The sequence below is a fragment of the Manacus vitellinus genome, unplaced genomic scaffold (genome assembly GCF_001715985.3).
Source record: "Manacus vitellinus isolate BGI_N305 unplaced genomic scaffold, ASM171598v3 scaffold_34_pilon, whole genome shotgun sequence".
Lineage (NCBI taxonomy): Eukaryota > Metazoa > Chordata > Aves > Passeriformes > Pipridae > Manacus > Manacus vitellinus.
Window position 1 is genome coordinate 1,536,812 of NW_021940488.1, and position 14,434 is coordinate 1,551,245.

The 14,434-nt window shown below is 41.5% G+C and overlaps 1 protein-coding gene across 1 annotated transcript in view; it reads left to right on the forward strand.

Annotated features, from left to right (window-relative positions):
* Positions 1-96: 96 nt before the first annotated feature.
* Positions 97-14,434, forward strand: part of URB1 (URB1 ribosome biogenesis homolog) — a gene marked incomplete at its 5' end in the record, with an annotated part of 41,110 nt that continues 26,772 nt past the window's right edge. Inside the window, 12 exons of the mRNA XM_029961442.1 lie at positions 97-237; positions 1,448-1,599; positions 3,160-3,292; positions 4,886-4,982; positions 6,092-6,177; positions 8,017-8,142; positions 9,087-9,217; positions 9,518-9,713; positions 10,180-10,317; positions 10,687-10,860; positions 11,473-11,620; positions 14,083-14,205. Coding sequence (XP_029817302.1) covers positions 97-237; positions 1,448-1,599; positions 3,160-3,292; positions 4,886-4,982; positions 6,092-6,177; positions 8,017-8,142; positions 9,087-9,217; positions 9,518-9,713; positions 10,180-10,317; positions 10,687-10,860; positions 11,473-11,620; positions 14,083-14,205 — 1,645 coding nt within the window. The remainder of the gene's footprint in view (positions 238-1,447; positions 1,600-3,159; positions 3,293-4,885; positions 4,983-6,091; positions 6,178-8,016; positions 8,143-9,086; positions 9,218-9,517; positions 9,714-10,179; positions 10,318-10,686; positions 10,861-11,472; positions 11,621-14,082; positions 14,206-14,434) is intronic.

Sequence of the window (14,434 nt, forward strand, 5' to 3'; positions counted from 1 at the left end):
TGGTCGTGGTGGCGGTGGGGGTGCCGCGGACATGTGCCGGCCCAGAGCGGGTCCCACGCGTGGCGGTGGCTCCCCGGGTGACGCTCCGGCTCTGCAGGGCTGGAGACCTTCGTGTCCGTGGCCAAGACGCTGCCGTCGGCCGAGGTGTACGATGTCGTGGAGGGGTACGTGAAAATCTCCATGGAGTGCGCTGAGATATTCAAGCTTCTGGACGGGGAAAGGAGACCTGAAAGCGAAGTAAGCTGGGCGGGGGGGTGTTGCAGTTTAGTGGCTGGCAGCTGCGTCCCAACCTGGGGAGGAACCAAGGGAAGGTCCCCCGGGCAGTGGTCACGGCCCCAAACCTGCCCTGAGATCGAGGAGCGTTTGGACAACGCTCTCAGGAGACAGAGTGGGATTGTTGAGGTGTCCTGTGCAGGGGTTAGACTGGATGATCCTTGTGGGTCTTTTCAAGCTCAGGATATTCTGTGGTTCTGTGGATAAATGCTTTGTGGTGTTAATAAAGCCCTTATAGTTTAGTATGGTTTTGGTTTGGCTTTTTTCTGGAAGTCACGGTGGCAGAAGCACTTATCAAGTGGGAAATACCGTTTTCGGTTCCAAGATGTTCCTGGATTTAATGATATGCACAACCAAATAGTCTTGTCCAAATCAAGCTGTTAAGGTTCTTTAAACGTTATCAAAAGACCTTTTGTGAAATAAGGGGATCAATAGAAGCAGTTAAGAAAGCATAACAAAAGTAGTCCAGTGAAAGTAATTGTTTTCAGACGTCTAGACATCTCCCTGATACATCAGTGTTTCTAGGAAGCCACTGGTAAAGTTGACCTCATTTTTCTCCTCTCAGCTGGACACAATTTTTCCTCATCAGAATATGGCAAATTAACAAAGAATCAAATAACTCTCTTTACTGTGAATGCTGGGGCAGCATTGCTAACTTAAATCTGTTTACAACATAGAGTTGGTGTTCTTTTTAACCATCATTTGTCAATCTTTGCCTTAAATTATTATTTTTGTCTGTGTAATGACAACCTGTGTCATGTTCAGTGACACACTTTCCTCAAGATCCTTTTACTAATCAGGGCTAATGTATGTAGTCAGCACAGTCACAATGCTGTGTGGACTCTGGATTCTTCTAGAAGGAGTTAGTTGCAAGACTGGAGCAGCTCAGATGGTTTTCTCCAGCATGTTTCATAGTTCTGTTGTGCACTTCCTGGCAGTTGTCTCTTAAAACATTGGTTCCTCGAAGCTTTGTGTTCTCAGAACTAATCTTTTCAGAGAGGAATTCTAAATTTGGAAGAGAATTCAGAAGTTAATGTCAGCTTCATATGTGGAAGCTTTCCTCATGCAGTGGAATTACTCTTTTTATTAGTGGTGGTTATTAATGTTTGCTCAGATAATAATTTCAAGTCATACCTGATATTGGCAGATATTAACATACTTCTTTATCGTGCAGATGCTGTTAATCTTTCAAGCTCTGGAAGCCATTTTACTGAGGACAGCCAGTGACCTCTCCCATTTTTCTGTTGTGGGAATGAACATTGTCAAAAAGTTGATTCATTCGTACATGAAACTGGTCTATGCTGCTTTGTATTCCGAAAATCACAGGTAAGTCTTCTCGGTGCTGTTGTGGAGAATCTCTGTTTGTTGACCCTGAGGGACTGTCTGGATCTTGCACATATGTACAAGATGTTGCAAAATTCAGCTTGACTTACTGCTAATCACCCACCTTTGTTTAATGATCCTGTTCCACATGTCATAAAGTAATTGCCTGTGGAAGTCTTTGCAAGGTGGAAGCTCTGATACAACAAACAGTCTGATGCTATAGGATACTTCCCTGAGGCTAAAGTTTTCATTGGTTGGGCCTGTCCTAGTGAAAGCTGAAGCAGGTAGACATGGCCATCCTGAGTCCTTTTGTTTTAATGCTACTTGGTTTGTGGGGTGAAACATCCTAAGGGGAGCAGGCTTTCTTGTGGTTCACAGAGGCTGAACAGTCTGTCTTGTGATGGCAAAAAGAGTTGCTAATGAGTGGTTTATTTTCCTATGTTTTTGGAGTTAGATTTCCATGTTTATAATAGAATTTTTTTTCTTTCAGACTGGCTTTTGCTCTGTAACATTTCCTATCTGTTAAATCTGAAGTCATCTTAGGTCATTTGAAGTATTCCTGTGTTATCTCTTCCAGTCTAAACAACAATTTCTCATGCCCAGTGGACAGGGCAGAAAAAGTTCTGAGTGTCAGAGATGTTTTAATACAAACCTGGGAGGAAGGGGAAGGGAGAGAAAAAAGTAGAGACTGCAAGTGGCTTGTCCAAGGCCAAGGACTTATCTTTTGGTCTTTGGGCAGGCCAGAATTGGAAAAGCATTCTCTGATTTTCAATTCACAGACACAGCTTCCTGCACTGCTCATTTGATCTCATTGCAGTGTTTTAGCTGTACATAGAACCTGAAATATGGGTGAATAGGTATACTGTAAATTTTGAAGCTATGCAAGATCTACTCTTCTCATTAAGCATTTAAAGGTTCCAGCTTCTGGAACAATCCTAGAACCTGCACAGAGGAGGGTGCAGATTTCTGAATGGTATATGCTCTGAATTTTCTGTGCTACCTCTTTGATGTGCAGATTGATTTAATCTTTTGTGGTGGTATGTCTAGATGGGATCTCTATTTTAGTCGTTTGGCTTTTCTACTGATTGTCCATGACAGGAAAATGATGGACAGATTCCAAACCCCTTTGTGGGCTGTGGCTGTTCAAGTAATGGAGGTCTGCAGGCTTGTACCCAGTGGCCTAGTCATTCCCACTGAAATAAATTGCAAACTCCTGTGAGTTTGGGAGTTCATAGAAAAGTTTGGTTTAGAAGGGACCTTTAAGGGTCATCTAGTCCAACTCCTCTGCAATGAGCACGGACATCTTCAAGTTTTTAATTTTGGTACTTTCTTCCTTTTAACCTACTTTGTAGAGGGAATATCCACCTCAGATTATAGCTTAATTTTTGGAAAGAGTGTAAATAGGCATTCCCTTCTTCCTTCTTTCCTCTCCCCTCCTTCCTGGTTGCCATTATCACCGCCCAAAAAAATTATTTTGGTTGGTTTAACTTCTCTTCTGTTTTAATCTCTTGATTTCATCATCCTGGAAATAACCTGCAGATTTTCCTCTGCATTTTTTTTTAGGCTGAGCCGAGGGTGCCTCACGCTGCTGTCGGCAATGGTGGCCCAGGGCCCGGATTCAGCAAGGGATGTGTATAGCCATTTTGATTTCAATAACAAATATCTGCCTGGACTGCTGAAAAAAAGATCTAATAAGGTAAATTAAGATGCTGTGTGCCATAGGATAATGTGTATACTAGCACAGAGGAACTGCTTTTGAAAATATAGGCAAGAGTTTTAAATAATCTCTTGCTGGAAATCCTTAAGGAGAATATGCAAGTGAGTAGAAAAAGTTACTCTTCTTTTTTCAGAGGAAACTATTTCTTGTTTCCTCTCCATTTGCTAAAAATAGTCAGGATTGACCCAAACCAGTGTTTTAGAAGAAGAACATTTATGTGTCATTCCAAATATAAGTCTATAATAAATCCAGTATTATTTTCTGGATATTAAGGTGACTTCTAGAGTGAATGTGTACATGTGTGTTCAGTTTTTGTGCCATCTGTGGTGACAAATCAGAGTGTTTTTATATAAGCAATCAAGTAGAAAGGAAAAAAAACCAAACACATCTCTTTTTCCTGCAACCACCTTTTATAATTTTGGGACTATGAGATTCCATGGTTTTTGACCTTACTGCAGAAGTTATCTGCAGGAGTACCTCCACACCTTACTTTTAAATGCTTGGGTTTGGTCTTTTGAGCACAAGCTTATTAGATATGCAAGTAATGTACGAGGGAAAAAGTGTCCAAAACCAGATTAAAGGTCTTAACTTGTGCATGGCCTTCTGTGAAATTATGTCACAACTGGCTGTTGGAGGTGAGTTTTTTTACTATAAAAATATCAGACCCAAACCTTACAGCAAAATCTTATTTCTTTCACTCTTCATCATTCACTCATTTCTTCTTTCAACCCTTTCATGAGTCCCTGCCACATTATGTTTTGCCTGCTCAGTACCTTCTTTCAGACAATTTTACATGCAACTTAATTTTGCACGTTAAGTTTAGAAAAATGATAAATCAGGGAGAGACTCTATCATGGAATGTAGTGATAGGATGACAGGTAACTATTTTTAATTGAAAGAGAGTAGGTTTAAATTAGATATTAGGGAGGAATCCTTTCCTGTGAGAATTGTGAAGCCCTGGTTGCCCAGAGAAGCTGTGGCTGCCCCATCCCTGGAAGTTTTCAAGGCCAAGTTGGACAGGGCTTGGAGCAATGTGGTCTAGTGGAAGGTCTCCCCGCCTGTGGCAGGGGGTGGAATGAGAGGATCTCTGAGTTCCTTGCCAACCCAAACCCTTCAGGTACTCTATGTTTGTATGCTTTTACAGACAAAGGCTTCCCCTGTGCCTGAATTTGTAGTTTTATAACATATCAGCCCCTTAAGGGCGTTTTGAGAACTGACCGAGCAGTGCAGAAGTGAGGGTGCTCAGTGATGCAGTGTGTGCAAGGTTTGGCATGAAACTGCTGTTCATATATGATTTTTCTATTAATTTATGGCCTGTCTTACATATTGAGAATTGAAAAGTCCATGAAGTAGTACACTTTTCCTTCTTATGTTAAAGCGATCTGCTAATGCAAGAAGCTTTCTAGCTAAATATACTGTGGATATATTGCAAATAAATGTATGTGTATGGCTATTATGTTTATAATTGTTGAATTTATGTGTTTATAGTGCTTCTCAGGATAATCAACAGTTGCATTATTTAGTTTTGTAGTTAAGTACAATCTCTGTGCTGAGAGTATCTTGTATTTCTAGGGGAGAATTGACGTCCGCATGGCCTATATTCAGTTTGCTCTCTCCTTTTTAATTGCTGGTGACAATGCAGTCTTGACACAGGTGCTGGAATTAAAAGGTACTTTGTAATTGCTTATTGTTTTTGTTTTTAAGACAGAGTCTTTTATAGGGGATAATAGATGTGATTTAATAAAAAATGTGAACCACTTAGCACTAATAACGTGAAAAATATATATTTTTAATCTTACTACCTCAAAAACTTTAAACTTCTTTGGTATTCTAATGAGTGCCTCTTCTGCTTGAGAACAATATGCTGTCTGCTAAAACTTTACAAAAATAGAAAGTCTGTGGTGACACAGATGAAAAAGTAAATGTTTTGAGGTCATGGAGTCAATAAGCAGAAAAAAGCTTCATGGCCTGCAGCCTTGCTCATAAGACAGTAACAGTGGATATGTTACATTAAAATTTTTTTAAATAGTGTTAAAGACTGTGTGTACTTCAGTTTCCTTTCTCATGTGAATTGTGACCCTAGGTAAGGTTATGAAAGAATTCAGTAGGGGTCTAAAAATACTGTTAATAAAAATGTCATTAAGTCGTTACTGGCAGAAGTTCATTTCTCCTACTTGAGAGATTGAGAACTGGTCATAATTATTTATTTCTCTTGTTCCTGCTACCCTGACAGTTGTTCATTCTTTCAGGCCAGGGAATGGCAGTGCATACCTAGACCCAGTCAGCACAGCTGGCTTTCCTTCCCCTACCAGAGCCTCAAGTTCTCTAGGAACTGAAGGTGTCTAACTTTGGGATGCACAGGGCAGCCAAAGGATGATGCATGTGGTTGGAGATGGAACCTCGAAATGTTTGAGAATCACTCAGGAAAACAATTGCAAGTCAAGTAAATAGCAGTTTACACAAATTTAAATACTGCAAAGCACTTTGGGACCGAAAATATATTTGAAGTTGACAGATGCTGTAGCAAGAAGTGTTAATCAGCAAGTTGGCAAATTAGCTAGTTAGGATGAGAGTAGGTTTGGCAGCATCCTTTGCTCATCACTATAGGTATGGGCACATCATCCTCCTGAACTCTGCTTGCAGCCTTTTGGTTCATCCTGAAATATAACTGCAAGGTAAATAATATGACATTGAAGAGAAATGAATATGAATTCCCTGAAGCATTTTTTATGAAAAGAGTTCTCACATTTTAACCTAATATTTGAAATGTCTTCTTAGATTTCATTCCAGGTATTTTTCGCTCTGAAGTAAAGGAAGACAGAGTTTCTACTGTAAATCTTCTACTCTCCACACTGAGAACTAAGGTATGATATACCCTCAAAATTGTGTTGTCTCATGTTTTCTGTTTTCTTTGCTGCTGGAAACAGTTCTGCAATGATTTCTCACAAAATGTTCAGCTCTTTATTAAGATGTCATTGTTCTGCAGCTACAAGTTCGTAAGTGTGTCTGTTACTGATCATATTTGTTGGAGGTTGGTAGCGTGGCCATATTGCTGTTTTGGGACTGAAGCTTGTTCTGCTTTTCCAATGCCTTCTTTTAAAGGAAGTCATTGCAATAGCTTATGCTTGGATGCTAATTTCAGCTCATCTTCAGTGTGTGGTGCCCAGCAGATTCTTGTGGTTTTGTGGGTTGCAGCTGCCAGTAAGACTGGTCCTTCAGTTAATGTGTTTCCTGCCAAAATCGGGAGGTCAGCTAGACCTGAGTGGGTTTTTTAGCTCTAAGCTAGGTAATGATGTACACTTGTTTTTTCAGGAGAAAAAGCATTTTGTGTGCTGTCAGTACAAGGGCTGGGGCATGAAGGGGTGTCCAGGAGCTGTCTGGTTGCAGTTGAAGGGTGTGTGGTACCGTTCCCCTGCCAGCCTTGCAGGGCTCTGTTGGAGCCACATCCTGTGGTCCTGGTTAGGTGGTCTTTGGACTTGCTTACTGCTGGGATGACAGGAGATAAGTTTGGTCAAAGGTGTTTCTTTGTGGAGTAGAGGAAAAGGGAAGTCTTGTAATCAGAGAATTTGTTGTGAAAAAGAGAGGGTACATTCCACCTGCTGCCAGAAAGTACTGCTGGAAAGGTAAATGCTTCCCTTTGACGGTGTTTTTTTTGATTCTTTCATGGCAGACAGAAATTCCTTTGTGCTATAACAAGGTTGAGACAGAAAACTGGAAAGCAGGTATTGCTGAAAGGTGTGAGAGTTGGGTTAGTCGTGGCTGCCTTTCCTGTGCTTTGTCACTTACCTTCTGAGCATGGTCCTGCCTCTTCCCTGTGAGGCACCAGCTTGTTGCTGCTGTAGGAATGGCAACTGCACCTGAAATGTATTTTATTTCTATAAAAATGTTTTTAGAAATGTTTTTAGTTCCAGTATCTATGATTTTTGAATCTCAGTTTTGAACTACTGTAGCAATGTTGCACAAGCTATTGTATGGCCAACTGAGAAAATGAAGGAAAAATAGTTTCAAATTTAGAGTGTAACCATAAGAACCTGCCTCATACTCAGGTTTTCACAACTGGCAAATTAAAGAGAAAAATGTTCTTTCATTTTGCTATTGCAATAACAGGGGAAAAAAGGGAGAATAAAAAAGCTACCATTTAAATGTAAAATAAACCTCCTTGCAGCTTTGTTTTCTAAGTGAAGCTTTTCCTGTGTGGGAATCATACATCATGTGCTGTTACATTATTGGTGAGCCCCAACACACTATATGACTCCTTCAGTTGAGCAAGGAAAATGAGAATTAAAACACTGCCAAGAATAAAACGCAGCAGAAGAACTTTTGGGAACTTCCTCCACTGTGTTTTTTCTTTCATTCAAACTTTATTTGTAGCAGGCTTTACCATCTCTACCAACACGTTTGGATGATATTAGTCTGTGGGTGTAGTATTCTAAAGGTGTTCTGTGCTTGTTAGTTGAACTTGAAAGTCTGTTCTGTCTGGCATGTGCAGGGTTTGCAGAGGCTGGTGTAGAGTCAAGGTGGAATAGGAGTGTGAGAGAAGTGTTGACAGAATTAGAAGCAAAACCAGAACCTTTTGTCAGCTCTAGTGAGGAGAGCCAACTGCGTGTGTATTAGAAGAATGAAGCCTGTTGCTAGTTTACCATTACTTTGTGATAACTTGCGAAAAAATAGAAGAGTTGTTAAGTTTTTCTCATCATTTTCAGGTCGTTCAAAATAAAAATATCACCAAAACCCAGAAGGTTCGCTTTTTTACTGCAGAAGTGCTGATCCACATTGCTTCTCTCTACCGGTGGAATGGGATTACTGATGTCAGCCCTGGGGATTTAGAGGTCTGGTCATTTATTTCTTTGTTACTCTTAGTCTTTGTGCTGCCTTTTGTTTTTCCCCCTTCCTGCAGGCCACAGGTTTTGAAACAGCTCCCAGTTGCTCTGAACCTTGATGAAGGTTGATGATGGCAACTCAAGAAGAGGGATCTACTGAGGCTACTGAAAAAGAAACCCCAAATTTCTTTTGCTTTTCACTGCTTGAGGAGGAGGGTTTGTTTCCCTTCCTTGACTGCCAGGACTGTAGTGCAGATCTGTTACCCTGGGAGAAATGGGTTTCTTGGGTAGAAGGACTGCATTCCTTTTCCTGGACACAGCTGGGTCTCTGTAGGAGAATACATCGGGATCAGTGTTCTTTCCACAGGCCTCATTCCCGTTGTACACACTGCCCTGATATGAGAGTTAAACTTCTGGAATTGTTGCCAACCAGACTTACAGACTTCCACTGGGTTTTGTCTTCTGATTTTTCACCTTTGTGTCTGCCCTCTTATATTACCAGATGTTTATGCCATTCCAGTATTGATATCCAGTAAACCCCTTTTGGAGGAGATCTGTTTCTAGTAGGTATCTGCTTGGAGCTGTGCAAATCTCTGACCCCATTCATAAGCCTGCATTTCAGTTTTGAAATAATTTTAAGTTCTTACAATTCCATGCAGTCTTTGTAAGTCATATGGTTTGGGATTTCCCAGCCACAGTTGTCAAGAGTCTTCTTATTCATAGGGATCTTCAGTTGTGCTGGATGTAGAAGATGAATGTAATCACAGAATGGTTTGGTTTGGAAGGGACCTTCAAGTCCTGAAGTTTCTCTTCTTAATCTGAACAAAACCAAAACTGTCTTTTAGGATTTCTGTAAAAGGAACTTCATAAAACGTAGAATGAAACTGATGGAAGATTTTCTGCTGTTATACCAAATCCTATATGCCTTTTTTACTCCTTTTTGGTTTTTGTAGGTGACTCAAGGTTCTGAAGAGGTGGGAAAAACGATGGTACGGGAACTCGTGCATAATTTTTTAATGGACCTCTGCTGCTCTCTGAAACATGGCATAACGTTCTATGATCCAAGTCTTGGAACTTCTGGCAAGTAAGTCACTGGACAAGCTGGGATTGTACATGGATTTTGTGCTAGGAACAAGAGAGACCTCACTAGTTACCATATCTGCTCTGAAATGTCTGGTATTAATTCAAAGTAATTACCATTTGTCATGCAGAAAACACAGAAGTAAATTCAGTTCTTACTTCTCTGAGTATAAATTTGGAAATTATACCAGGAGTGTGAGAGGTCTTGCTGTCAATTAACAGTTAGAGGAGCTGCAGAGTTCACATCCTATAGGAAGTGTTAAAATAAGGGTTTCTTATTTAAACTTTTTTTTTTCTTCAATAGGGGAGGAAATGTGGTACTTCTGCACTTTCTGCTTGGTTTAAAAACTGCAACAGAAGATGACATGGTTGCTGATCTCATGGTGAATGTTCTCAAAGTATGCCCTGATTTATTGAATAGATACTTCAAGGAGACCCAGTATTCCTTTGTTCCTAGAATGAAGTCTGCTTGGATGGACAATATGAAGTTGCTCAAGAAGGTAGGACTGTGGAGGATGGTAAAAAGCCATGCTCAGAGCAGGAAGCTGTATAAACATTCAAGTAAATTGGGAAAGAAGGAATTGGTATAAGAAGCAGTGGGAAACATCACATCAATGACACTTTTTTTGAGATGCATCATTAAGGCTCAGCTGGAAAAACCTTCAGTCCTGCCTGGGTGTTCCCCTCACTCTTTGTTTAGCTTAAAATGGCCAAGCAGGACCTGGGATCTGTTTGTTGAAAAGTGGTGGCCTTTGGCAGGGATGCAAGTTACCAGAGGTTTCATGTAGTTGTATAGGGGTCTGGAGGATGCTCTGTAGCATTTCTGCATAAAAATGGACATTTATTGTTGCCCTTACTTTTGACAAGTCAAAACCCTTCTGTAAAATGCTCCCCAGAAGAAGCTGTCATCTCCAGGGCTATGTCAATGGGGCTTAAATAGTTTTGTGGTTTTTTTTTTTATTTCAGATCTATGAGGCTCAACCAGAGGTCTCCAATTCTTTTAAGACTTCAGAATTTATCCCTCTTCCCAGGTTGCTTTCTATGGTGATGGTGACAACAGTCCCTGCAGTGTGCAATAAAATAATGTTCACCCAAGGGTTAAATGTAAGAGCATCTATAGTATTTCAGTGTTTTTTTCTGTCTCAGTTAATGCTGTTTTAAGTGTATGATCATCCAAAAAGTTTCTTAAGTTGGTTAATTACACGTGGTTTGTATTATTTGTCCTAGCATAAATCTGGCTTGGAGAAGCACTGGAAAATGAATTAAAACCATTGATATTACTTTCAGGTGCCTTTCACTGCTCACTAGTCATTTAGGCTGGAAATCTGAAAACCTGTGGATTCTTTCCTGCCAGCCAAGATTTAGGAAATAAATAATTTGTTGACAAATTTTAACATGTAATCAAAGTACAGATCATATGCAAAGCATAAGAGGAATCACTCAAATGTCATCAATTCAACTTCCTTCTTTCAGTTACCCAGCACAGCAGTGAAGCACAACATCCTGTCACTGGTGTCCATGGTGCTGAGAAGAGCCTTGAAGAACATTGAGTACTGTTTGACTGAGGAAACCTGGCAAAGGTCAGAAATCTACACCCTGTCAGGGATGCAGGAGTTTGTGCAGCTGTACAGAGAAGCCATCAGCAAGGTACAAGGGAAAGAGAAAACCGGGGTCTAACATGAGTCCTTTTGCAGTCGACAGGTAACTGCTCTCCTCTGCATTTTCTCCCCATGTGGTTGCAGCCTGGGAGCCAGGAGATGGTATCCTGGGGAAGGAGAATGCTATGAATGAAAAGGTGTTGGTAACTGGTGAGGTAGTAGCCTGTATTTCCTAGCACAGTTGGTTGATGGGAATGCAAATAAAATTTTGTTGTGAGACAGATTTGTAACATTGACATCTGTAGTGCTGCAGATGCTTCCTGCTCTTGGAATTCAAGTTCTCCTCCTGGTTCAAGTCAAGGTACTCAGAAGTTACTAGACAAGGTAGCACTTGAGTTGAAAATATACCATGAGGAAGAAGGACCAACCATAAATTTTTCACAGGAAGCTATTTCAATAACATATTCTTTCCAGTACTGATGTTCTTCAGAAGTGAAAGTACACTGTTTGATTTCAGATCTTTTCTTGATTGCACACAAGATCAGCTCTAACCTTTGTTAAGAGCATCAAATCCTCATGTTGGTTGATTGTATATACTTTTATCACAGGAGCTTTGTCTTACGCAGGAGAGCTGTTGGAATTTTCCCTTTTTTGCTTTTAGCTTTTACCAGACATGAACAGTATCGTGGCTGTCTGGCAGTCCCTTCTGAAGCAAGGGAGAGAACACCATGATGGCCTAGAGGAGAAAAAGGAAGGTGATACCTCCACTGGGAAGACAACCGAGACAGCAGAAGTTGCTGAACAGCATGGTAGGCAAAGCAGGTGTAGTCAGCCCTTCTTATCTGTGTGTGAATGGGTGTTGTGAAACCCTCATCCCACGTAAGGCTGGTAACTTCACCAGAGTCCAGATCCCATTTGTGCCTTTACTGTTCAACTTGTCTTTGTTCAGTTCTTCGGGCAGCCTAAGAACACAGTTTAATAAATAGGGTGCCATTGCTATTAGAACTTTAAGCAGTTTGACTCTCTGTTGTCACAGAATCACAGCACAGTTGAGGTTGTAAGGGATCTCTAAAGATCATCCTGCCCAACATCTCTGCCTAAATCTGGTTGCCCAGGTCCTTACTCATATGGTTTTTGTGTATCTCCAAGGATGGAGATTCCAGAACCTCTCTGAACAACCTGTGCCAGTGCTCAGTCACCCTCATAGTCAAAGAATGTTTTCTGATGTTCAGTGTGTTCCTGTGTTTCACTTTGGGCCCACTGGCTCTGTTCCTGCCACTGGGCACCACTGGAAGGAGCCTGGTTCCATCCTTTTTGCACCCTCCCGTCAGGTGTTTATGTGCATTAATGAGATGTCCCAGAACCTTCTTTTCTGCAGGCTGAACAGTCCCAGCTCTCCCAACCTTTCCTTGTAGGAGAGATGTTCCAGTCTCTTTGCCATCTTTGTGAGCCTTTACTGGACTCTTTCCAGTGTGTCCATGTCTCTCTGGGGAGCCTAGAACTGGACATAGTGCTCCCAGTGTGGCCTCACCAATGCGGACTGGAGGCTGGAGGGGAAGAGTCAGCTCCCTGTCCTGCTGCCAGTGCTCTGCCTAATGCAACCCTGGGTACTCATAGCCTTCTCTGCAGCACATCACTGGCTCATGTTCAACGTGGTGCCCACTAGGACCTTTTGATCCTTTCCTGGAAGCTGCTTTCCAGTTGGGTGGCCTCCAGCATGTCCTGGTGAATGGGGCTGTTCCTCCTGTTGAACTTCACCCTCCTGCCTTTGACCTTCCTGTGCTAATAGGATTTTCTCAGCCACAAAATAAAACTGGCAAAGAAAACTGATATGCCTGAAAAATAATTTTTGGAGGGATTTTTGTTTGGCCAAGGTTTTTTACCATGAGGTCATTTTTTTGAAGCAGTTAGTTAGTGTGGCTACACAAATCCTTGTGTTGCTGTAACACAGGAGTAGAAACATGCAAAGTGTTAAAAGAAGGAGAGAGGGTTGAAGGCTTCAGTTTTCCTCCAGTGTCCCTCCCTTGGAAGGCTTGTTTCCATAGTCCCCTCTCAGGGAACAGGGAGCTTCAGTACTGTCTGTGGCCTGTGATGTTTTATTTGTAGGCTGGAGATAAATCTGCAGCCAGTTTTGTCCTTCACAGGGCATATTCTGTAGAGAGACTTCCTGGAGCACAGGATTTTTCAGTGGATGTCCTGTGCGTGGCTTTGGGCAGCACAATACCTGTCAGCACTGACACTCCAAGGCTTGGTTGGCCGAGTGCCTGTGGAAACCACTGGAGCAGCTGATTTCTGCAGGACTGTAGCTGTAGTTTCTCTGCTATATTTATGCTGGGGTGATAATGCTGTGTCACTTACTCTCAGCTCACCCATTGCAGCTTTATGTGCACCGTGACCACCAGAGAATTCTTTTCTAATGGGAGTTTAGACTCAGGCAAACAAAGTTTATCCATGGCATCCATCCAGTTCTTCATAGCTCCCTGAGGGAGACCAAGTTAACAGGAAAAAAGTAGGTGTTAAATGTTTTGGCTGCCCTTCATGTACTTTGCTTCACTTTGTTAGTGACTGGATAACAAGTAGCTATTATGCGTCCTCATGTTACAAACTGAAAAAACATTTAGCTGCCGAGGTGGCTTTTCCTAAGAAGTAAACAGCTGCCTTATGTGGTGTTGGTGTTTCTCTCATACAGATACTTGTCTGCCTCTTGCCAAGAGGTCACATTGAGAAGGTATTATTTTGAAAGGGGGAAAGTAAAGAAAGAAAGCTTTAACTGAAATAATAAATTAGCAACAAACTATAGTGTACTGTCTCCTGCATTTCCCCAACCAAACCTACCTGACATGAGGTAAAAGTAGTGTGCCTGGAAATGGGCAGCATGCCCATATCCTTGCCTTCACTTTTTTTCTGTTGTCCAGTCTTATATGAAACAGCAGTGGGACTGATGGGATTCTTACAGCGAGGGCTAAACATTGAGATTGTGTTTTATATGTGTGAGCGCTTTTGAGTCAAATTAGAAATGTCATCTGTCAATTTAAGCACTGAATAAGCTGATTTAGTTTTGAAAGTATTCGCACAGGAATGCTGGGGTAGGAAACTGGGGAATTCCATGAGTGTTTTTCTGATTCTTCTTGTTAAGAAGGTTGTAGATCATTTCCTAGGCAAGTCTATTGGAAATATAGTTAGTAATTCTCATGCTGGATAATGGAGGTGCTACACTGTTCTCCCTTGTTATGAAGGAAGGAGAAGCTAATTCTGGAAACACTTTGTTCAGGTTCAGATGATGCCGAGACGCTGTTTCTGAAAGCTGCTCTCCTTCAGGTCATATGCCTTTATCAGAAGGTTGTGCCCCACTTGGTAGCACGGAGCAACTTTGATTTTAGCAAGCTGCTGAAAGGTACGTGATGGGTGTTTCTGTTTCCTTCGCTGTTTTCTCTGGCTGTTCACAAAGCCCACCGCAGAAGGGAATGTTTGCTCTTCTGTGGAGATAAAGAACTGTTTTCCAAAAGGAACTAATTTTAGTTTCTTCATTGTGTTGGCATTTATTGTTGATGTTTCTTCAGTGCTCTGGCACTCTGCCCTCTTAAATTCCGTAGCTGCTCTGCTACACTCAGCTGTGTTACACT